Raw genomic sequence first — 25,488 nt, forward strand, 5'->3', positions numbered from 1 at the left:
TTGAATAAGTTTGCCCTCCTCTTCATCACCAAATGGATGATTATTCTTTTCTATGCCAGCTTAGTCATTTACCATGTTAAATTCAGTCTGTACATTCCCCCAGGCATCAGTAGTAAGACTCCCATGTAACATGGCTTCCTTTTGCTCTGCAAAATGTGTTTTTCCTCTTGTATTTGCCTCAGAAGATAGTGAGCAGGCCTTGCCATGTTATGTGCCCATTTCTCAAGGTATGTATTCAGTTAAGTGCACATTAAATGAAATTGAATACTTTTGTGCACCCTATTACAGAGCATAAAGTAGTAACTGCTAATGGTCCTAAAAGAGACACCTTACATTCTCTGAACATTGATTAACATGGGTATTTGGTAGCCTGAAGAACTCATGCTAGAAGAACACAGGAAAAAATTATATACTTAGGTAGAATTCTAAGCCAGCTGTGCTAAGTAACATCTCCCAAAGACTAGCCCTAACCTGCAAACAAGTTTCTGCCTTGGGCATAAGATGGTGGTGGATAGTCTCAAAGGAGTAAAAATTGACCAGCAGTAGTCAAGTCTTCTGAGAAAATAATTACTTGCCTATCACATTTCCCAGTGGGTAGTGTGCCACACTCTGCTATGCTCTGGAATTCTCTGCTGCATTCTGCAACTACATTCTTAGTAAGTCTGACCTAAGGCAAGACACTTAGCCCTTATGAGCTTCTGCTTCCTTATGTGTAAAACTGGGTTAATTAATCCTTCCCTTTTCTATCTTCTAGGGAGTATGGTGAGAAAAAATAATAGAGGTGAGGCATCCCAAACCCTGGAAGAGAAAATGCTACCTAAACTGCTAGCACATTAGTTACATCCCAGTCTCCTTTCACAGCTTACCACTTTAAACAACAACAAAAAAACTGTTTAAATTATGTAAAATATATCTAATTAATAGCATTTTTAAAGTGTGAAAAGAGTACTGTAAAACCAGGTAGACATATAATAACACGGAATTCTGATAGTTAAAATTAGAATAGCAAAAAGGAGAGAGAAATATAGCAAGGGGATTCTATCTGACTTCCCTTCCCCCCAAAAGATTCAATTAATAATATATTATCTTGCCTATCACAAAATGAAGTTCATCTTTTTTGCTAAGAGGATAACTCTACTCTTCTCCATCAACAGTCAAAACACCCATTGCATAGTTAATCAAAACAGTTTTATCAAGTTGCAATGGTATGTTAACAATCCACGCAGATACCCAAAGAGGCCTAATAAGCACAACCCAGATACAGTGTCTTTAATGAGGATCTTGCCCGTTCTATGATACTGAACTGTGTTTAAAACAATTAATGTGATTTTAAAAGCAACCACCAAAAGATTTTCCATGAAACTATGTCAACAGAATTCCAAAAGCAAACTGTATTGCTTAATCGGTCTATATAATATCACTTATTTATGCTTAAGCAGCTGACACACTCATCAAAGTTGTATTCAGAAGCTACAACACGTGGTATACAAGATAACTCACAAATTATTGTGTGACTCTGAATTACCAACTTTTGTATGTGTGAGATGCTTAAGCATAAATAAATGGTGTTATCTAGACTAATTAAATCAATACATCTGTGTAACAACTTGCAGTTTCTGAAATTCTTCTGACAATGCTCCATCAAAGATCTCTGGCTCACACCAGTTTTTTAAAATTTCAAATAAGGTCTTGTGTACTGTTACTCTCTTGCTCCTCTCAGAATCATGGCATTCAAAGTGACAAATCCAATTCACTGAGCTGTACACTAAGATTTGTGTATTTTGGTACATATACTCAATATAGAAAAATTTTTAAATATAAATAGTTCCAAATATCAAAAAGTGACAAGGCCATATAGTTACGGGTTTCTTAACTGTTATAGTCCTTCATATTCTTGATTACTACTATTCTCCTGGAATGAGACAAGTTCCAAGCCATTCAATTTTGTGTTCTTACATCATACACATGTAACTGCTTATGGTGTATTAAGGGAAATGTTAGTATCTGTAAAATTTATACCACCTTCTCAAATATTTATACTGATTATAAGCTCTATGAAGGCAGAATCATGTCTGGCTTGTTCAATGATGTACAAGCATACAGTATATGCTCAATAAATATTTGCTCAATAATAATCATAGCAGAAAGCATTACACGTTTTAATATATATGAGGCTAAAGCTGGTATCACAAGAAAAATTAAGAAAATCACTAAAATGTCAGAAAATGATATGTCTTACTTCTGGGAACTGGTTCCAAGTTTAAATCAACTGCCAGCATTTCTCTGAATGTACATATATTGTTGCTTTTTGCTAGACCCCTGGGTCCTTCTCTTTCTATCTCCCTTTAGACATGGGTTGCTAAGTATAGAAAAATTTAGGATACAGGTCAGGCATTTAGACCTGAATAAAGGGGAGAATAATAGTATAAATAAGTATCTCAGGAAGAAACAAGTGGGCTACACTGGAGAGTTAGACCCGAGTTTAAAATCTCACTATATTACCACATAGGCGGCTTTAGAAAAGTTAGTCACTTAACTTCTCTGAATTTTTGTGTTCTCATTGAAAACATGAGAATAATACTTACTAAAAAAGAACTACAGTCAAGATTCAAAGAGATAATACATATAAATGATAAGCATAGTGCCTAAAATGTAGTCAAGGCTCGATGATACTGGGGAGAAACAGTTATCTATAAAGTTCACAGTATTCATGAAATAAACAGGGCAAGTACTCAGGAGAAGTCCATCTACTACTGGCACTGAAATACAAAATAAATTCCTCATACGTGTCATCATAAAGGGATACAGAAGGATGTTTATAAAAAGTGCCTAGCATACTGCTTGACACATGGTAGAATTGCAGTAAATGATAGTTTCCTCCTCTTCCCTTCCCAGACTCTTTTCAGGGGCCCTACAGTGATGGTGTTGTCAAAAACATTCACAAGCATTGACACAGAGCTTATCTACTTCACAGCCAACCTACCCTAATCTATGCTGACACTGACATAGGCATCGAGACACAGAGACACAGAGATTTTCGGGAAGCCTGAAAAAAACAAAAACAAAAAAACCTCTACATTCAGATTTGGAAAATAAATTACCATTTATTAAGTACAGTTGACCCTTGAACAATGCTGGGGGCAGGGGCACTGACCACACTCCTATCCAGCACAGTCAAAAATCCATGTATAACTCTTGACTCCCCAAAAACTCAACTACTAATAACCTACTGTTGACTAGAAGCCTTATCAATAACACAGACAGTCAATTAATTTTGTATGTTGTATATACTATAGACTAAAAAAAAGAAAAATTAAAAGAAAAGCTAAATTAAAAGAAAAAATTTTAAATTGTTGCAAATCTCCAAAAATTTTTCAATATATTTACTGAAAAAAAAATTAGTGTGTAAGTGGATCTGTGCAGTTCCAACCTGTGTTGCTCAAGGGTCAACTGTAACTTCATGCTATTTCTACCTTTACAGGTACGTCCATCCTGAGTGCTAAGGCTCATTTTCTAACTATGTTTTCATCAGTTCCCTTCTTTCCCATTATCAGTATTACATGTGAGAATTTGCCAATTATTCTAGGGAAATGGAAACACTAATCAATCATTAGTGTTGACAGAATTGCCAAGAACCTTGTTTTACAAAGTTATCTATATATATATATAACTATATATAATTTTTTTACTAACTTAAATATCCATCCAGTAAATGAACCTAAACACATTTAGCTGAGACATTCTCTGTCCAATGGGCCTTAAGAATCACCATCAACAGTTTGCAGTGCAAATACCAACATGACTATTGAAGTTATATATAATAAAGAAAAAATTTTAAAGGGAGCATTTTTCTCCCTCCAATTTGTGTGCATACAACTCCTTGTACATCCCCTCTCTCATGAAAAAGAAACACTGTAGTGATTAAGAAGAGTGTGAAATTCCATAAATTTTACAGCTAAAGAGAACAGTTGTGATAAATACTCTGAAACAACAAAATCAGCGACTAGAGTCTGGGCGGTGACAAGCAGCGGTGTGACATCTGGCGGAAGCCAAAGTCACAGCAAGGGGGAGAGAGTGGGCGTGAGGAAGCATCCTGTGGAGCGTGGACACAGAAAAGAGAGGAATTGACAGTCTTCCCTTGGAGCCAGGCCAGCCTTTGCCACCTCTAATTGAATAGGACGCCGTTGCTAGGAGTGAGGTGCCTTGGAGAATGCTGCAGCTTCTTTTGCAATGTGTCCCACCTTGGAATGTTAAGCAGTGTGCAAGGTATTCTTCCATTCCTGCAGGGTTAGTAATTTGCAAGGAGATGCAGAGCCATCAATGGGACAAAGGAGTTTGTCTAGTGATGACAGCGTTTTAATAAACAGACTTCTAAATACACTAAACAGAGATTGGGCTCTGAAGAGAACAGTGCCTGCAAGTACTTGTTATACAACCGACTGTCAAAGCTGCCTAAAACTCCATCTTTGGTATTTCACAAAAATGCAGTTTATAAAATTGGAAGGTATCTAAACTCAACCAGTTTATCCAACACCCCTTTTAAAAATATAGGGACTTAAATTCAAAGAGGGGACAGTGACTTGCCCTAAACTACACTAAACCTGACTAATTAGCATCAAACTCAGGACCAGAATTCAGGCTTCTGATTCCAAGTCTTCTGTGCTTTTCCAGGAAACCATGAAGCCTCTACAAAATGGAAATCAGTGTGAATTTATGATTCAATATGTAAATGTCAGTTTCACACTCAAATATTTCAGAATGTATTATTTTGCATACCAGAATCCATTATTATTTCATATATCACATCTTATATGACCAATAATATTTTAAATTTTAAAAGGGCAGGTTTAATGTCAGACCATTATGTCTCCTCTAAAGGGTGTAAAACTATGTAAGACATGTAGTAGGTACTCAATAAATACCTGTGATGATAAACAGATACCAACACCTAAGTGCTTTGCCAATGTCCAATTTTCAACTAATAAACAAAACAGATCAATTATTATTTTCTTACACTGGTGCTCTGAACTCTGAATTAGGAGCTTGTTTCCAATAGCCAAAAGAACTTGCTAGCTATGTGTTTTGTGTGGGTTTAGTGGTATAATTTAAAATTTTCAATGTCAGTTTTACCATTTTAATTAAAGACTGTACCTATATTGAAATTGCAATGTTCAGTATTTCAAACACTTAAAAATAAAATCTCAAAGATTTCAGCAACTTCCAATTGTCCTTACAATGTAAGTACCTTTTCCAGCTCTAAAAGATTATGGTTCTAGTGGATGGGAATGAGGCTATCTATCTGTAATGTCTAAGCAGTACAAAGTAATTTGTACCCTGACTTTAATCCTCTTTGACAAAGTCCTCCTTAAGGAAACCCATTGATCTCTTTTTCTATTAAAAATGGTGACCATACCCTAAGTACAAATACACCCAGTTTATAAAATGCTTCAACAAAATCCTGCAAGACCTCTCTGAGACAACAATGCAGATAGACTTTTGCACTTGGAATATGAATATATCATAAATTCAATAAATGTTATTTAGCATTTACTATGCGAGAAGTATTATGCCAGGTGATAAAGACAAAAGCCTGGATCTGGAAGGAGCTCACAAGTAGGGAGCATTCCAAATGGAAGAAACAGCATATGTGAAGGTAAAGGAAGTTTGGGCATTAGTGAATATGGGACATGTCTACCTAGTGAATTAAGGGATTTCAGTAGGAAGCAGAGAGGAAGTGGGATGACAGGAACTGGGACAATGTTGTCATTCGCTTCACATATTAAAGAATATGAACTTTGGCATGTAAACCATGGAGGCAGTGAAAACCACTCCTATTCCCCTGCCATTCCAAGACTTTTTCATGGCTTAGAACACAGCAGAAACAGTAGGGATGAAGGAGGGAGATATGGAATATGAGATGCACTTGGAAGGTAGAACTGATAGAACTGATAGAAATTAATAACTAGTTGAATAAAAGATGGGGAAGAAAGAGGAGTTAAGAGGATGCTCAGTAAGGGGAAGATGGTACAGCAAAATGTAAAAAACTCAATTTGGACCCAATGAGATTAAACTGAGCTGTCCAGAAGCAGCTGGAAAGAGAAAAGAGTATACAGCCCAAATCATAAGACTTAATTAAGAGCTAGCCAGTTAGGAAGTTTTATTTACACAAACACACATTTCTATGCTCACAAGTGGAAGATGGTAAAGGGAACTATTAAAACAGGACACTGCGGCAGAGGTATTCCTAGATAGCGGTGACAGCACAAAGTTGAGGGTGACATATATGTGTGGGCAAGTAGGGAGAAAGTTTCCCTGAAAGATGCTGAACTGAGTCTTAGCTGACAATTAAGAGTTGGCCATTTGGGAAGTGTGGAAGTGCATTCAGGGGAGAATGACCAGCGAAGTGGTGGAGCCGGCAAAGGCAAAATACTAGAGAACAGAGCAGCTGTGGGGAAGTGCAAGTGACTCAGTAGGAAAGGGAGAGTGTGAGTGAGAAAGGGATGAGAGGGAGGTCTGGAGAGAGAAAGAAGGGGAAGAAGTGGAAGGAAAGAGAAAAAGCAGAGAGGCTAATCTCTAAGACTGTGAACTTCCAAGCTTACAATAGCAGTTCTAGGGAACTGAGAAGAAACTGGACTTTTCTCCTTCATGATCACCAGCTGAGACCAGTCTTGTTATCTACTGTTGCCACTCAGAGGGGGAAAAAAAGAGGTATGAAGTCGGAAGTTGAAAACAGTTTCCTCTTAATCCTGTGAGTGAAAAAAAGTATGAGTTTAAACTGACCGGAATCAGAACACCATACTGAGCTTCACAATAGGGAGGTAAATTAAAATGACCACCTGACTTCCCTTGTTCTGTCCTGTTTCAGATACATTTATCATTTGTAGCACTAAAAAACAAACCAGCCCATGCCTGCAAATTCTCACTAACTTGAGAAATAAGGAGACAAGCATGTCTCAAGGGAAGCAAACCTTTGATTTTCAGAAACCCAAGAGAAAATCAAAGAAACACCCTGAAAATGAGACTTTCTAACCAAGGCATCCCTTTTTCTTTTTTCCACCTTAACCCATTGTCTGAAAGTGTATGTGGCATGTGTATTTGATGCTGGAAGATGCAAAATCATAATATAAAAATTCTCTTTATGTTTCTGTAATAATGATCAGCTCCTTTTCAAGTGTCTTTGCTTAACACACTGGCAAAAATTCTTATACTGGTTGAGTTCTCCAACTTAACTTAAGGAACATTACTGCAATCACAACCAACATTTTAAACTTAGAAAGCAGAACACCTTTCAATTAATACTTGAATAAACTATGGTTTTAAATGCTGTAAGTCATAAAACAGGCATATGCTTTTGTGAAAAAAGAATGAAGACCCAAGATCAAATGTGGCTTTAACACTTTACATTTGTGTTTTTGAGATAGTTACTTGGCCTTGGAACTTCAAGTGTCCCATCTGAACGTGGGGGATAGTACTGCTTGCCTGACAGCTGTGAGGAATGAAAAGTGCTTATCTGTGTTAAAACTCCTGGAAGAAGTGGGGAAATGACAGCCTCTTCAACAACTGGTGCTAGCAAAACTGGACAGCTACATGCAAGAGAATGAAACTGGATTATTGTCTAACCCCATACACAAAAGTAAACTCAAAATGGATCAAAGACCTGAATGTAAGTCACGAAACCATAAAACTCTGAGAAGAAAACAGGCAAAAATCTCCTGAATATAAACATGAACCACTTTTTCCTGAATGCATCTCCTTGGGCAAGGGAAACAAAATAAAAAATGAACAAATGGGACTACATCATGCTAAAAAGCTTCTGTACAGCAAAGGACACCATCAGCAGAACAAAAAGGCATCCTACAGTATGGGTGAATATATTTATAAATGACATATCTGACAAGGGGTTAACATCCAAAATCTATTAAGAACTCATATGCCTAAACACCCAAAAAGCAAATAACCCTATTAAAAAAGGGGCAGAGGATATGAACAGATACTTCTCCAAAGAAGAAATTTAGATGGCCAACAGGCACATGAAAAGATACTACACATCACTAATTATCAGGAAAATGCAAATTAAAACTGCAGTGAGATACCACCTCACACCAGTTAGGATGGCCAACATAGAAAAGACTAGGAATAACAAATGCTGGTGAGGATGCGGAGAAAGGGGAACCCTCCTACACTGCTAGTGGGAATGTAAACTAGTTCAACTATTGTGGAAAGCAGTATGAAAGTTCCTCAAAAAACTCAAAATAGAAATACCATTTGACCCAGAAATTACACTCCTAGGAATTTACCCTAAGAATGCAGCAGCCCAGTTTGAAAAAGACATATGCACGCCTATGTTTACTGCAGTACTATTTACAATAGCCAAGAATTGGAAGCAACCTAAGTGTCCATCAGTAGATGAATAGATAACAAAGAGGTGGTGCATATACATAATGGAATTTTATTAAGCCATAAGAAGAAAACAAATCCTACCATTTGCAACAACATGGATGGAGCTAGAGGGTATTATGCTCAGTGAAATAAGTCTGGTGTAGAAAGACAAGTACCAATGATTTCACTCATCTGTGGAGCATCAGAACAAAGCAAAAACTGAAGGAACAAAACAGCAGCAGACTCACAGAACCCAAGAATGGACTAACAGTTACCAAAGGGAAAGGGACTGGGGAGGGTAGGTGGGAAAGGAGGGAGAAGGAGAATGAGGGGTATTACGATTAGCATATATAATGTAGGGGGGTGCACGGGGAAGGCAGTATAGCACAGAGAAGACAAGTAGTGACTCTACAGCATCTTACTATGGATAATGACTGTAATGGGGTATGTGGTGGGGACTTGATAATGGGGGGAATCTAGTAACCACAATGTTGTTCATGTGATTTTATATTAATGATACCAAATAATAATAATAATAATAATAATGATAATAATAATAATAATAATAGTAGTAGTAGTAGTAGTAGTAGTAAAAAAAGAAGTCCCTAAAAAAAAACTTCTGGAAGAAGGCCTAGTAAGTAGGTGTCCAATAAATGTCAACTGAATCTAATTTTAGGAGCAAAAATACCACTAAAGATTGTGTATGTTTCAATATTGTATATGTTGTATATATTTTTAGCAAAACTAGATTTTAAAGTTTCCCTTCAACAATTCCTCTATTTCTGTAAATTTTACTTCTCTAAAGGCATCACTAACCCCAAGTTTGAGCAGTTCTCTCCTATTAAAGTTGTAAACTTATAGTAATTAGAAGTTCAGAAATTTAATGAGTTAAAATGCAACATGGCACAGATGCCTTATTATACCAACTAGTTAACACAGTATTTGTTTTCTACATTAATTTTACTTGCTAATCAAAAATACTGCTTTCTTCCAAATAACATCAAAATAAAATTGCCGATTGTGCAATGGTAAAACCAACACACCATGCCTGCAACAAGGCCATTTGAATTCTTTTTTTTCATGAGCTGGCAATTTCCAGGAAAAATTTAAGACCTCACTTATCTTTAAGTCAGTTCTCAAAAAATTTAAGTGCAGAAGCCATGCTTTGTACACCACAGGGCATATATTAAGTTGTACAGGGCATATATTAAGTTGTACATGCTAAACATGCCTGTCAATATCTATCAACACTGAGTATTAGAGGTGATTCATCTCCCTAAGTTAGTAAGATTAAGTCTGCTAGAAAAGACTATTTAAGACTATGATTGTGTATGTTTTCAGATGTCCACAGCAATTAGATATACTAAGGAACCTCTGGGGAAAAGATTATTTAGGAGCTCTTCTACTAGAACACAGTGCTCCCCATGAACAGTCCAAGTCCAAGTCAAGTCACTCCTACCTCTTCAATGGATATGCAGCATGAAGCTCATTGGTCTTCCTGCTTCTTCCTTCTTTTCCCAAATGCTCCACCAGAGTAGTAGCCAGTGCTCTAACCCAAACTCACTGGATCATGCTAACCCCTCTTAGCCAATAAACTTCCAGAGAGCTCCACTGCTTTTAGCATAAAGCTTTTTTATTGATCTACGTAACATGGACCACCTCTCCAATTTCAATCCCTTATCATTCCCCTAAAAATCTCAGCTGTATTTAACAAGCTACTTTAGATTGTAGATTTTATTTATGTAGTATACGGAGTAAAAACTATGTAAATGTCTATGTATTTTTTTCAATCAATGGAGCCTTAACTGGTATACAGTACTGCACTCGTTAAAACAGATAAAAAAAATTAGGAGTAGAAAGCTCAGAAAACTATTTGTACCCACCTCAAACATTAGAAAAGCACTGTGCCTAATCCAATAAACTCTCACGCATCTCCTTGGTCTGCACTTGGTCTTCCCCTTTTGTTTCATCTATGCCTTTAATGCCATCTATCCTTCAAGGCTCAGGTTAGGCTCTGTTCCCAGAGCACCTATCTATATGTATAGCTACTGTCATACAGTACTTGTCACTCTGCAGTAAAATTGACTGTTTGCTTCTCTATTTCCCCATCTGAAGGAAAACACTGAGCTTTGCACCTCTCTTTTCTCAGCCCCAAGGACAATGCAGGCTGTAGATTTGCTGAATCAACACCTATCAGCACCTACGAACTTCTCACCTGGAAGAAACCACACACATTAGGAGGCATCAGAAAGGGAAATGTGGAATTCTGGCAGGTTACTTCAGTTCAAAAAGATTCAAAGATTATTTTTTCTTTCCCTTCCCTTTTTCTTCCAATTTAGTTAATCCTTTTAGCTCTATTGTCTCTAGTCAAAACTAATGGTGAATCTGAACTTATTTTTTTCATTTTTAACTTTTCAAAAAATGTTATGCTTTCCTGACCTTTTACTCTTCCTTTTTATTTTCTTCAACTCTTTTTGTGAAGTAACACATAATATAAAGGTGCCTAAAATATCTAAGTACAACTTAAAAAATAAAGTGAATACACCTGTAACTCTTTAACCCTCCAAAGACTTGCCACTGTCTGTCATTTTACATAGCTGTTTTTTGAGACAGAATAAAGAAAACCTCATGGAGATTTTGTGATCAGCCACTGAATTCATATCCCTGCATGATCCTGGGCCAGGGCAGATAAAGAGGCTCCAAGATGCCAGAGTGTATTTGTACCTGTGACAGCAGGCCCACATAGGCCAGGATCCTGGTTTAAAGCAATCTTAAAAGATGGGGTAAATCTGCACTTCAAAACATTTTTTTTAAAAAGCATGTTTTTCCTAATAGACACAGTACTCTGCTACTCCTGGCCTAAACCACACCTTAATAGGAAACTACATAATTTTCAAGACAGAAGTTTCAAAACAATACAAATGTAGACCTATTACCTGTATTACTTCACCCCCACTGGGGGTAGAAAAGATCCTATAAGTTAAAGGTTGGTGTTATGGAGTTGCACAATCTCAGCCACCCAATAAGCTCATTCCATTCAACCAGAACAGGGGTTCTCTCTGCTCGCAGCAGGCATCCAACAGGGTAGCACATATATGCTCTCTGAGTGAGAAAGCAACACCTTCTCACATACAACCCCCTGGAGAGAGATGGGAAAGAGGGCGGGAGGACTTTACACCTGCAAACTCCTAACTCTATCAGCACTAGGGCTGGGAAAAACAGCACATATTTAAAAAAAAAAAGAAGGGGGAAATAGGTTTCCTAATAAAGCCAGTAACTTTCAAAGGATCTTTTTAAGCAATCTTTTCTTAGGAGACTAGTAAGTGTAATGATTCAACATCCAAGTCTTTGTCTTCCTAACGTGCTTAGTCAAGCCCTAATGACTGCATGCAACCTGCTTAAAAGGGCAGCTGTCAGAATTCTTATTCTTGGTAGAAAAACACTATAAGCTCAAAGTGTGGTCATATTAATTAAGGCATCTCAGCTTCAAGGCACATCTGTCCCTGGGCCTTTGGATAATCAAAATGACCACTAAAAATAGAACAGGGGTATCTCCAGTGGGGCAGACAAGAGCCACCCTCAATCTTAAAAGGCTCCTGTAAGATGTGACCTGGGATGCACATGTGCTTTGCAGTACCACTGAATATCCATTTAAATGTAACTTTTTGTGTTCAGTTTTTACTTTATGTCCTATTAAGGCTAGGAGACTAAAGTAATTAACAGACTTATAACTCCTGGCCCATGGTGAAAATCCAGTTGACTGACTAGCTAGCTGGGGTCTGGTGGGAGAGAAAACTGCTCTTCAGGTCTAAAAGAACTACTGCTGCTTGCACTGAAATTCCATTGAGTTTCATGATGAACAACTTGACTTTTTTCAATTTCCCCATCACCAAAAGTAAGCTAGATCTGTTTGTCAGGACGCCCAGGCTGTGTGGCAGCGGTGTCAAAGGCTGCCATTTGCTCCAAGGCACTGCCATCTGCAGCAGCACAACATTTTGTCTCCGGAAAATAAACACATCTGCCTTTGCCAGTGTCCTCCCACTGTGCCGCCCATCTGGAGCAGGTGAGCTGGAAGGCAAGCCTGGGCATGGGTGAGATGGGGACGAGCAGGGGAGATGAGGCCTCAAGGGAGATGGCACATGGAGGAAGAAGGCAGCGCTGTGTCATGTCACATCCTGCTAACCACATTTGCCAAAAAGCATGTGAAATTACCCTTGTTAGTGACATTTTAATCACATGTAACAAATGGTTGGTTGTGTTTAAGGGACAAGACCTGCAAAGTCAAGGTTTCACCTGGGCCATCTGTTCACAAGGTAACATGACCTCACTGACACCTATAAATAAATGATGTCTTCATGCCAGCCACCAAAGGCAAGAGGACAAAAACTCTAACGGTCAGAGTAAAAGGCTCAAAGTAACAGGATTCTTCTGGGACAGGCACACACTATACATGCCTGCTGTTAGCCAGACCCAACAACCTCAAATTCAGGCCACGGTGCTGGGACAAGACATGATCACTTCTGCAAATGATTTCATAACTGAAATTCTTTTCTTCATATTTTTTCCCCTTCACTGGAAAAATAAATTCATGTCTAGTTACAGTCTTGACATCAGATCTTTAAATCATACTAGTTGGAGGCTAGAAGAAACCATAAAATTATCCATATTCTCCCTTTTTTCCAAGGTTTTTCAACTAGCTCACAGGAGAGGTAGTGTTAAAACTCCTGGAGCAGGACTCTTTCAACTATACCACCAGTTTTCGAATTTTGGTGGGAAGGGGACAATGAGGCCACTTTTTCAAATAAAAGCTTATAAGGAATGCCAATATAGAAAATAGCTAAAAGTTGAGCTGATTAATATGAAGAAAAGTTAAAGTTTTGCCACACTCATTTTCCTTGGAAAGTTTCCTGAGGCAGCTTCATAGAATAAAGTTTGAAAATCACTACACCAGTCTGGCTGATGTTTGCCCAGTTCATTATTTCTATTGTTTATCTGCTAAGCACTTACAAATACAGCCCTATAAAAACATTAATTACCAAAGGCTCACCAAGAACTTCAGACAAGGTCCTATGAAAACACTTTGGCCAGTAAGTACAAGGAGTAGTAAAGCCCTGAAGATTACACACCGTGGAGGCTAGCTTTCTACTCTAAGCCTTGCCACAAACTCCACATTCCTCAAGGATATCAGATTTGGCTGATTCACACCTCCCTCTCCACATATGTACAAATGGAGATATTGTGGATAATAATGTAATTTTAGGGCATTTAGATGGTCTGTACCAAATGTGCTACAAAACTCATTTCAAGCATAAATGGTCCCATTACTTATCACCCTCCCTCCTATAGCCTATTATTCAAATCATGAAGGGAATTTAAACAAACATCATATAAACTCTGTAAGTCATTACAAAATTTTCAAAATCATCCTGTTCAAAATCTAAATAGCAGTTTTTTAATGATGTAGTTGCTTTTTAAATACTATTTTCCCAGGGAGGTATCATTCACTCATTCAAAGCATATTTTATTAAATCAATGGTTAATCTCAGTTGTCATAATTTGCCACATTTGATCACTCCTTCCTTCTTAACAGCTGAAGAAAGGGAGCCTCAGCAAACAAGTAACTTAATCAAGACTATACAAACTAGTTCATACCAAAGAAGCTGGAACTCTGGTAGGCCTGCCTCCAAATAACATGCTCAAAGAGGCCTGTTCAAAGCTGGGGTTCATGTGTGAGATTTACGCTTAGGGGGCCTGACCTGGGGTTGGGTTCAGTTGCAGTGGTTATTAGGTTTTGGGTTTCCCTCCAGGGCTTCATGGTGGAGAAGCCTAACAAGTCTGTTTTCTGCTCCTTTAGCTACAGCCAGGGGCAGACCAACTTAAATGTACACATACATCTAAGTAAACACTACAGTGAAGGCTCCTGACTTTTTCCCCAATCTGTGTCTCTTTTCTTCTCTTCCTGCTGCTCTGTTACCTTTCTTACATGGAGAAGTAACAACTATTCATTAACAATACTTTAATAAAATTCCCTTCCAATGTATAAATGCACAGTAAGATTTCCAGTGGTCTATGTGAATCTAGCTGGGTGACATTTACTCAGCCAATATTTACTGAACACCTAAAATGGGCATGTATTTACACCTTATCTATATGATCCTATGTGGAGATCTTGACCTTTTAATAAACTGAACGTTTCATGCTTTCCCAAATGCACAAACATACTGGTAATTAGTCCGGTAACTATAATAGATTGTATGAAAAAGTATGGCATTTGAAGTTACAGGCTATATATATCCCTTAGATATACTTGGACACACAAGAGAAATACTTAACCTATTATCCAGCCTTAGTATTCTTGTAAGTAAAATGGGGATAACACTCATTTTATGGTATCAAAATAAACATTAAGTAAGGTATTTAGAATAGCACTACCAAGAGAACTTACTATGATAAGGAAAATGATTTGTATCGACAACATCCAATATGGTAGCCATTAGCCATGTGGCTACTGAGCACTTGAAAAGTGGTTGCTGTGACTGACGAACCAAAATTTTAACCAAAACAAAAGTTTGTTTCTCATTCAAAGTTCAAGGAACTTATCCAGGAACTGAATATTAAATTTTATTTAATTTTAATTTAAATAGCCACATATGATTAGTGGCTACCATACTGGACTGTGTCGACCTCAAACAAAGCCTAGCACATAACAGATGACCAGTGTTAGTTTATTTCTATTTTCCCTACCAGTATCAGTAGTTTTCATATCCCCCTCCTTATAGTGGATCAACTAAAATAGCACAACAAAGAATCTACCACAGTAACCTAATTTAATAGGTATTAAACTGCTTCTTCAACCAAAGAGCAATAGCAGCACAAAAACAAAAGTGATTTATTGCTTAGTTACACATGTCACACACTGAGTTAACAGCTTTGCACAATTACCTCACTTAATCTTTATAATAATTCTGTGAAGTAGGTAGCATTATTTTGTTACAAGCAAAATTAAGCTGGGAATTTGTCTAATGACACATAGCTAGTAAGTCAGTGAGCGAAGATTTAAACTCAGGTAGTCTGATTCAAAAGACTGGGCTAACTGCCTGCATCTTAAAGAACCAGTTTACATAAAATGTATTAGATACTCTGTGACAAATGTCCTCTCAACCAAATACCACCCCCAAATACACACACAAACTGCAAATCAAACACTTTTGAGTTATGGACACAAAATTAGGCATGGTAACTAGCTGACCCCAAATAATACTCCTGTGCCAACTGGCACAACTGTGCAAATATACCAAATCTAGTGACTTTGCACTTACTATAAAGACCTTTCTCCCCAGCATAAAATGACTAAAATATAAATTCATATTTTAGAACAATCTATTTTGATAGGACAGGGGGAGCAGAGATTGGACCTAGAAGCACAAGGAATAAGTAGTCAGTATTCACTAGAGCCACATGTAGACAGTGGTCTACAAGGGATATTTATTTGTTAAGACAGCAAACATTTCTGCTAGGTGATTAACCGGATTCACTGCATTTGCATGAAGCATGTTGCCACCCTTATCTCAATTCTAAAAGGAGCTTAATTCACTTAATATCTACAGTATTTATGAGAAAGTATTTGTTGTTTTGGATAAACTAAAACCATAATAAAATACAAATTGCACTGGTGTTCTAGAAAGGCTACTGAAAACCCAAGGAACTGATGTTAAGGCAGAAGAGTAGAGTAATTACGGCAACATTAGTGTAGCTCTGTCTGACCTGCATTGTGACCTGGAGCTAGTCCCTGTGCGGCTTTGTTTTTCATTCCTTACCTGTGATAGAGAATTAACTACTATAAATCTCAATGGAAGTGAGATTAAATTATTAAGCAAAACGCTTTATGCAAAAGTCATACAAATGTTAAATATTGTGATTTACAAGTATTCATTTTCCTAGCACTCCTGTGGGGTTAGGAAGTTAGCCCAATTTTATAAATGAGTAAACAGGCACAGGAGGTAAGGTTACACGGTAAGGCTCCATTTACTCACTTCCTATAGGAAGGGAATAATACACACCTTTAGCAATCATATGAACAGTTTCTTGGCATATCCTACACAATCTTTAATACATTCAATCCTTAATGTTCCATCTTTTAACATGCTGTCAATGGAACTAAGATACCTCTAAGACAGCAGCAAGGCCAGAATAAGACAGAGGAATAATTCTGGGTGTTTTGGTAGGAACAATCATAGAAAGACACAATCTCAATGTGAAATTTGCGGTATTATATTCAGGGTTTCGCCTCCACTACCATGTATGGACCTTCACTAGGAAATTTTAAAAGACTGCCACAGGCCTTAATGTTTGTGTGCCCCATCCAAATTCTCTGGGAATGTATATTTGCCCTTTGGGTTTTAATTAGCAACTTCGCAGAAAGCAAAAACAAATCCAAAGAGACTGACGACTGAACAAGGAGCAATGGGAAGGGCTCAGGAAGGCCAAAAGGGCAAAAATACTATGCATGGGTAATAGAAATGTAATAGAAGAACAGGTGTTTCTGCTTTCAGCTAAGGCTGTCTGCTGCACTGCTTACCCGACTCCGAAGATAGTCAGCCAGGTTTCGGCGTGTGAAATTAGCTGCTGCTGTGGGAGACAATTCATAACCTGGCACAAGAGATAACAGTCACATTTGAAGTGAAGCAGAAGAATAACAGTACCCCAAATCATTCCACTATTCCTGTTCTTAAAGCCTGCCACCCTTTGTACACTCAGAGTACACAGAAACAGGAGTACAATCCTACCTCTTGCCCCTTTCCCCATACAATAGCTGTGAAATAGCTAGTTAGTACTGACAGTAATTCCAGGCCACAAAACAGAACCAAGGTAACTGTTCTATGGTAAGATGAAACTCAGTGGTGGGATCAAATTCACAGCCTTGATTAAGCTATTCATGCATTCATCAACAGACTGTGTAGAAGGAAAGGGGTACAAATATACAGGGACTTAAAACAAAGGAAGGAGTCTTGAGATGCCAATTTTCAAAGTTTATTTAAAAAGGTATTGGGAAGAGAAAGGCTGGAAGTTAGGAGTGTCTCAGAGTCATCCTTTACAAGGTTTCCTTTAAAAAAAAAGTAACTTTATTAAAAAGTGTGCTTAAGAAGAGTTTTTTCCATTATTATCTTTAATATTTTTAAAAATAGATTATCCCAAGCATAAAAGTTCTTCAAAAAGTTGTAATGCCAACAAAAGTACAACCCAGAGGAATAGCATCAAATGTGCATTAACCAACATACTCACTTTGGAGCTTAACCCAACAGTAAAATGGGACTAAGGCCAAAGACACGATGACTGATAACTCAGTGGACCCACACATAAATACCAGTTTGGAAAGACAGATGGCATGTGGTTAAATAATTCCCTACAATGTTTCAAACACCAGGGTTGTGTCAGGTAAGATTTAGTTTAAAAGTCTAATACTTATTGAGCAGCTACTATGTTTCAGGGTCGATGCTAGGTGCTTTCACATTATTATTGAATTTCATCCTCAAAAGTCTATTAGTACATATTAAATCACAATGGAAGCAACTCTAAACAAGCAAAAATACTTTTTAATTCTCCCCCTAACCTAAACAGCACTAAGAATTTGACAAATATCTTAAAGCCTGATGCTTGACGATCTGCATATAGATTTTTCTTTCTTTTCCTTATTTTAGCTCAGTTCTTAAATTTTAACATGCATAAGAATTACTGTGTAGGGTTACATATGCAAAACTACACTTAACAGGCTTTTTAAGGCAATTTTAAGGGCTTTTAAGGGCAATGTTAACCATACATAATTTTGTTTTATGCACTGACTTTAGACCCTAACACTCATGTAACAAGCAACTCTCTGAACTCTTGTTTACTCTTCCTCCCTCTCCCAGAAAAGGAGAGTGAAGTATTACTGTTCTTACTGTACTTCAGAAACATTATTGGCATCCTGCATCAGCCATGTAGGAAAAAAATACAATTATTAAAAAATAATTCTTGAACTATTCTGAGCTTGCTTAAACCTAAGTACCATGTGCTTAGGGACTAAGCCCTGTTCATCTTTGGTTCTTTGTGGCACTAGGCCCTCAAAAATGTTTATGGAATTGAATGCATGATGAATTTACTGCCTTAAATACTATATGAATGGGTAATATCTAGTCATTTTACACATATAATTATATTCAAATTAAGTTCCTTCACAGCTCCACATTATACCAGTGGGGTGTATAACAGTGTTATTAAACTGTGAAGTAACTCTTAGGAAGGTTCCTTCTGCTACAGCATACTGTAAACATTCTGCATCAGAGGGCTAGTGGCTAGTATTATCTGATAGGGAGCCTTTCCCAGTGGATAAAAGCTCATTAGCTCCAGAGCGAGCTCACAGAACATATCACAAAAATCCTAACCGTCTTCCTAGATAAGAACTTACCAGAGAAAGAAGACACATTTTTTATAATAGTGAATTACCTACAATTATATAGAACTTTAAGTTTACAAAGTATTTTACATATTATTCTTTAGTATTAAAATCCATTTTGGAGATAAGGAAAATGAAGGCCCAAAGAGGATGAGTGACTTGTCACATAAAAAAATAGTAAACCAAATTTAACTTAGGTCTTTCAGCACTCAGACTGATATATATTTTAGCTCAAATCATATCCTCTGAAATATCTAACACTTAAAAAAGTCTGATATTACCATGCTCATCTTCAAGACAGTGTCAGTTTTATCCGCCAAGCCTTAGTGTTATAATAGTTCCCCTCTGCTGTGGGATTTTTGTAGAAAACTTTTTATAATCAGGAGGGTCTAGACAAGTTAAAACGTTACTAAAAATAGGAAGATTCAAATAAAAATATGACCACATTGGTCTGTTCACAGTAGAGCTGTCAGTAGAGAATATTCCTTTTCAGTTCAAATTTAAAGACAAAACAACCAAAGCTACATTCTAACTATTACCCACCATTTCGCATCTTATAAAGTTGCACATTTTTCTGAATATATTCTGCAAACTGAACAGTGTCTCCAGCTTCTCCAACACATAAGAGTAAAATTTTTTCACTCATTTTAAACATCTTGTCATGATCTGCTCAAAGAAAAAAAACACAGCATTAGGAAGTACCTTACCAGAAATTCACTGCTATTATTATATGGGCAAACACAAGCTTAGGATATTGAATAATTTTACTACCATTGCTTTTAGAAGACTTTAATAGGCAACTTTATTAATTACTCTGAAATCTTTCACTCTCCATGTTAAACCCATCAGCATACTTTTTAATATCAGTTTCAGTAGGAGAATATGTATGAAAGCTGGCAACTGAAAATATGGTTAAAAACATTTAAAGGCATTTGAAATGCAAGGAACAGAACAATAAAAGAATCTGAAGGAATCAAGCCAATGGCTATTATCTTTAGGTTCATGATTACAAAGCCCTGAAATGTTTCAACAAATACAAATGTTAGTTATTATATTTCTACACATACAAAAGCATATATGAAAATGACCAATGCTACAATTTAAATAAAGGAGCCATCTCAAGAAAGAAAAGGAAATCAACTAAGAATATAAATCACATTAAGAAGTAAACCAGCTCCATTTCCAAAGCAAAGAGAATATTAAAATGACTGCCAGGGCAAAAACTGTAATGAATATTGTAACACTAAGCTATTGAAAAACATCTCAAAAATCCCAATACTCTAACCTTATCTGGCTGAACCAGACTCATTCAGATCAGATAAATAAATAAATACTGAGAGAGCAATTAGTACCTAAGGAAGAAAACTCCATTGTCTGTAACTTCAGAAAAAGCCTAAGTCTCCCTATCTTACTCTTACTTTCACTTTTCATTTTTCAAATAGTGCTGAATAATCTTCCCTGGGAGACACGTTTCCTGTTTGAAAGCTTCTGAAATGTCAAAATCCCTTACTAGGATTTAAAGAACAAAATGCTACCGTTAAATACTTTACAAGTGTTTGAGTTGTAGATACCAATAATATGGCTTTGTAGACTTTGGAAAAAAACACACAACACACACATAAACATAAAACACACCAATAGATAGTATCAAATTGCCTTGAAACTCCTAAACACACATTTATTTGTTATAGGCTACAGGAGATTTAAAGGCTGTGTGCAAACTTGTTTATAAAAGAAAAAATTCACTTATAAATACATTATCTATGCAAAAATATATATATATATATATATATATTATCTATGCAAAGAAAAAGAACCAGAAGAGCATTAAATGCCACTGACATCTGAGTTTCTGTCAGTGACAAGGGTATGGACAATTTTTATTTCCTTCTTTTTGCTTATCAGTATTTCCTAAAATGTCTATAGTTAATATCATCATTTTTATAAGAAAACATCACTTAGTATGTTTGCATTATTTTTATACTGAGGAAAAAAGCTCTTCTTATTTTGGGGTGAAAAAAGCTTACTTATAAAAAATTTATGTCACATTTAGAAAAAATGCTAAGATTTTATGCATTAAACTGTGCAATTTTGGAATGAACTTATTTTAAGGCCAAAAGTGTTTTTTAACCATCCATTGTGTGTCCAGTGAGTGAGTGGTGAAGGGGGATATAAAAAATAAAGTGATAGACGTTAACAGCTTTCTGAGTTGTGCAGGAAATAGCCTATGTAGCTCTAGGGAATTTCTGATCCCTGACAACTTAAAAGATCTACATACATGAAACAAATGGACAACAAAATGAACAGCATAAGTGTACAATACTGTGGAATGTCAACCAGACTAGAATCCGATAGACCTTGGTTATAATCTGGGCTTGGCATTCTGAACTTTGGCAAATTATTTGCCCTCTGTAAGCCCTGATTTCCACATGTGTAAAATGGTAATACTATCACTTACCCCAGTCTAACTCATAGGTGGGAAAATTGTACATATACAGTATTATTATATTCAATGTTAGACATTGTAGTTCAGATTATACATGCTACAGGAATTCAGAGAAAAGAGCATTCTGTGTGGGCTGAAGCACTCTGAATAATTTAAGAGCAATTCACATATAGACCAGGAGACAAGATACATGAAATATGACATACAACCAAACCAGAGTTGTGCTACTCTAATAAACAAGCAATCTCTGGGAAATACCTTCTCTATAGTATCAAAATATCTTACAAAGTGACAAACCAAAAAACTGATTGGAAGTATCATTCCCATTTTATACTTGGAGAAAATAAATCCCACAAGGCTGCTCATTGTCAGCATTCTTGCTTATCCCACCCAAGTTCCTTCATGAGGTAAGGGGTAGGAAAAAGTCCTCATACATTTCCAAAGCTCTATCATAAAAAACTTTATACCAGAAAACACTATAAGGAAAATTAGAGCTGAATACAGTTATTTCCAACCATTTTTACAGAACTAACTCAAATTCATCTTTCTTCCACACCATGATCTTTCCTTTCTGTGAATACCCTTAGGATTGATTGATTCCTGAAATCACTAATCCAAAAACCAATCTAATACTGACTAGTGATATTTCTTTTATCATACAGAATCATCTTATAGCATTTCCTCATTTCCTTAAATGTCTTAGACCCCTATGGATTATACAGAATATGTATAAATGCATTGACTTGGTTACAGTTTTACCTAGACACTACTTCATGCTAAAATCATTTGTATGTCAAAGGCTGTATTCAAAATAATGGACAAACTTGGAAAGCATGGTTTATAAACAGAACTTCTACAAACGAACCATGCAATTTCATAAAGTAATTTGACATGAACAGTCCATACCATAGATGTTTAACAAACCATTGCCAGGTTTCTCTTCTTCAGAAAGAACAGAACTCAAGCAAAGTCCCTCAGAGTTCTTTCCATCTCCCCAAGTGACAACAGCCTGACAATCAGATGCTTGTCGTTTCTAAAAGCAATGGTGGACACTTTTTTCCCTTTGTTCACACACTTCAAGAAACCCCAGATTTAATTGAGTTTTCTTTTCTTAAACCCAATATGAACTATTCTCTGCCCTCAAACTTTCCCTAATCTCTAGAGCCAGAAAGAATCTTTTCTTCGTCTGGATTATCTCTTCTTTCTCTGCACTGCTAGAGAAGTTTGATTGTACTTTTCATATGCAGAATCATTTTCTAGCTCGTATAATTATTTGTATGCATATGCACATCTGAGTCTCTTATTAAACTGTAACTTCTTTTAAGATAGGGGCCAGATCTTACTCTTTGCATCCCTTCAGCACATAACGGGTACATAGGTACCCAAAACCTATTTGTCAAATAAACATTAAGTCATCTGAGTGAAAGCATGATACTTTTTGCAACAGCAGCATGTCTATGATCAGACATGAAAACACTCTTAGATCCACAGGTCAACAACCAAAACCTTTACAAATTATTTATTGGGTACTGATAGGGAGACAGAAAATATAGCAGTTATGGGCAAAAGATCTGGAGTCAAACTACATAGGTTTGAACCTGGGTTCTGCCACTTTTGGCCTTAGGCAATGTTAAGAAACTTATTCTATGTCTCAGAACTAATACCTGTAAAATGGTGATGTAATAGGGCTTAATTCAAAAGGATAAATAAGTTAACTTAAATCACTTAAAACAGCACCTGATACAAAAGCGCTCAGTATTACGGCTATTAAGTACTTGTCACTTTGCTGAACATACGCACAAAACTTTTTCACTCAATCCTCCCAACAAGCTTGTGAGGTTGGTATTACTAAGTTGATTTAACGGTGGGGTATCTGGTTCCAAACTCATAAAGCAAGTAAGTTGACTGGGCTCCAGTCTACGAATGCCACAAACTACTTAAATAGAAGGAAAATTTGGCAGCCAGTGCCCTGGAAAACTGGAAAAGGAGTATCACAACTGAGACACGGGAAGATAAGGCAGCGGGAGGAAAATGCAGTTTCTAGGCTCACAGGCTCACCCTCCCCAGGGTCCCACCTCATGCTGCCAGCAAACTAACCTCATCTGTAGCTAAAATGTACTAGAGATTCGAGGGTCTAGTGAGCCTGGTGCCTAACAGGCCCTTACACTCTTGAAAACAATTTTTTTAGGCAACTCTCGCATACCAAACATTTAGCGATGGCCAGAGCAGGGAACTGACCTAGGAGCTTTGGGAGGAGCAAATGTCAAGGCCCTAGGCTAGTCTGCAGGTCTCCGAGTTCCAAAAAATAAGCAAGTGCAGGCCAACGCAGGCGGAGTTTTACCTCTCGGACCTCCCCGGTACTCAACGCCCCCCCGACCACCACCCCACGAACTCCCTCCGACTGCCCCTACGCCCAGGCCCGGCCGGGCCTCCCCCGCTTCCCCTCACCGTCCTTCATCTGGACAATATTGCTAGCGGCCACCCGGTCGGAGGCGACAAGGACATAGTCCGGGCCCCGGATGCCTATGAGGTACTCCATGACGGCGGGAGGCCGGGGGCTGCAGCTTCGACAGAGCGTGGGACTCGCCGGCTTCTCGGCCTCACCGGTGAGACAGCAACGCAGAGCGACGGCCCCGGCCACCGGCGCTCTCGGATGACGTAACCGTCGCGAGAAGTTGGAAAGTGGGCGAGGCGCTGGGCGTCTTAAATTCTGTTCGCTGTTTGGGCGGGCTTCCGGGCTATTGCAATGCCGGCCCTTTAGACCCCTTGTTTTCCGTAACGCTCAGGGTCTTTACAAATTGAGTTTAAAACTCGCTCTAGAATGAAATCACTATATCTGAAGTGTCGAGCACATGTATGTAGGTGCCCAAAAGGCTTGAGTCCCTAGATGGCCGTTTTCCTTTGCTAGGTAAAATATCGCCAGGAAACCCTTCCCTGCAAGCCAGATTAAAGAAAAATAAACTTGTCAGGAGCTCTGTTTACATATTTAGCAAAAATGAATATTTGAGTTAAAGATACAAGCATGAAGACTAAAATGAAAGGTCTACTTAAAGAGGGAGGACTGTCACTTTATTTTATACACATCTGTTTTTTTTAATGTTTTGCAATGCTTATGCATTACCCCTTTTTTAAATAGGAAAAAGCACACCCATCTCTTTCTCTCTTGCAGTTATTCCCAGAAAAGCTGAAATATTCCATGATTAGTTTCTGACATCCGCAATTAAGTCTTTATATTAGCCATACTAGCTTCCTGAGAAACGGCAAAACAGTTGTATTTATATCTCCAAACACAACTATGCAATTCACTTGTTTCTGCAGAAATCTGTAGTCTTTATTCGATTCTGAATGTTTCTTACAGCTCTCCGCCCATGAAGGAACATAGAGGCTAAGGAGTTTGGGGCAGCCCATCTATCACCAGAAGGATGCCAGGGGCAAGTAAGGTCTTTAAGTCCACCATCCCACTATAAAGACAAATGCGTCCATCATCCTAGAAAGATCCTTTTCTTAAACACCGCTGGGGAAGAAGTGTCTCAAGTCTCACTATCATTGTGTGTGTTTGTACGTTTTTTAATTGCAAAAAGTGCAGAGTTTTACTACACAGACACACACACAAATAATAATAATAATAATTAATAATAATAATAATACGGAAGTGGGAGTTGAATATCTCTTCTCCTCCCGCCAGAGGTAACTACTCACCAGATGTCTGTATTCTTCCAGACCTTTTTCCTTTGTGCATACCAATATTCATTCATTCATTCACAAAGCCTTCAGAATTCTGAATTGGAAAATCCAATTTTAAAAAAGGACACCTCCCCCCAATAAAAAAGGACCCAAGGGTTTTTTTTTATTAAGGTATTATTGATATACACTCTTATGAAGGTTTCACATGAAAAACAATGTCGTTACTACATTCACCCATATTATTGAGTTTCCCCTATACCCCATTGCAGTCACTGTCCATCAGTGTAGTAAGATGCCGCAGAGTCACTATTTGCCTTCTCTGTCCTACACTGTCTTCCCCATGATCCCCCCCACACACCATGTGTGCCAATCATAATACCCCTCAATCCCCTTCTCCCTCCTCCCCCATCCCTCCCCTTTGGTAACTGCCAGTCCCTTCTTGGAGTCTGTAAGTCTGCTGCAGTTTTGTAAGGACCCAAGGATTTTTCCAGCTGGCTATTCCCTCTCTCTCCCCAGGACTCTTGAAGTCTCCTCTAGCTAAGTTTAA

At 37.6% G+C, this 25,488-nt stretch overlaps 1 protein-coding gene and 1 long non-coding RNA gene across 2 annotated transcripts in view; both read right to left on the reverse strand.

Moving 5' to 3' along the window:
• The window catches only part of PSMB2 (proteasome 20S subunit beta 2), a 28,678-nt gene extending 4,765 nt beyond the window's left edge, over positions 1 to 23,913 (reverse strand). Inside the window, exons 1-3 of the mRNA XM_017658404.3 lie at positions 23,706 to 23,913; positions 19,355 to 19,477; positions 16,958 to 17,028 (exon numbers count right to left, since the gene is read on the reverse strand). Of these exons, the coding sequence (XP_017513893.1) occupies positions 16,958 to 17,028; positions 19,355 to 19,477; positions 23,706 to 23,796 (285 nt within the window). The 5' untranslated portion in view covers positions 23,797 to 23,913. The remainder of the gene's footprint in view (positions 1 to 16,957; positions 17,029 to 19,354; positions 19,478 to 23,705) is intronic.
• On the reverse strand, positions 572 to 16,947 carry LOC140848868 (uncharacterized). Its single transcript, XR_012130109.1, has 2 exons — positions 9,839 to 16,947; positions 572 to 3,046 (listed from the first exon to the last, which is right to left on the reverse strand). It is a non-coding gene; the product is annotated as an uncharacterized lncRNA (long non-coding RNA).
• Positions 23,914 to 25,488: the final 1,575 nt, after the last annotated feature.

The sequence above is a fragment of the Manis javanica genome, chromosome 4, assembly GCF_040802235.1.
Source record: "Manis javanica isolate MJ-LG chromosome 4, MJ_LKY, whole genome shotgun sequence".
Classification (NCBI taxonomy): Eukaryota; Metazoa; Chordata; class Mammalia; order Pholidota; family Manidae; genus Manis; species Manis javanica.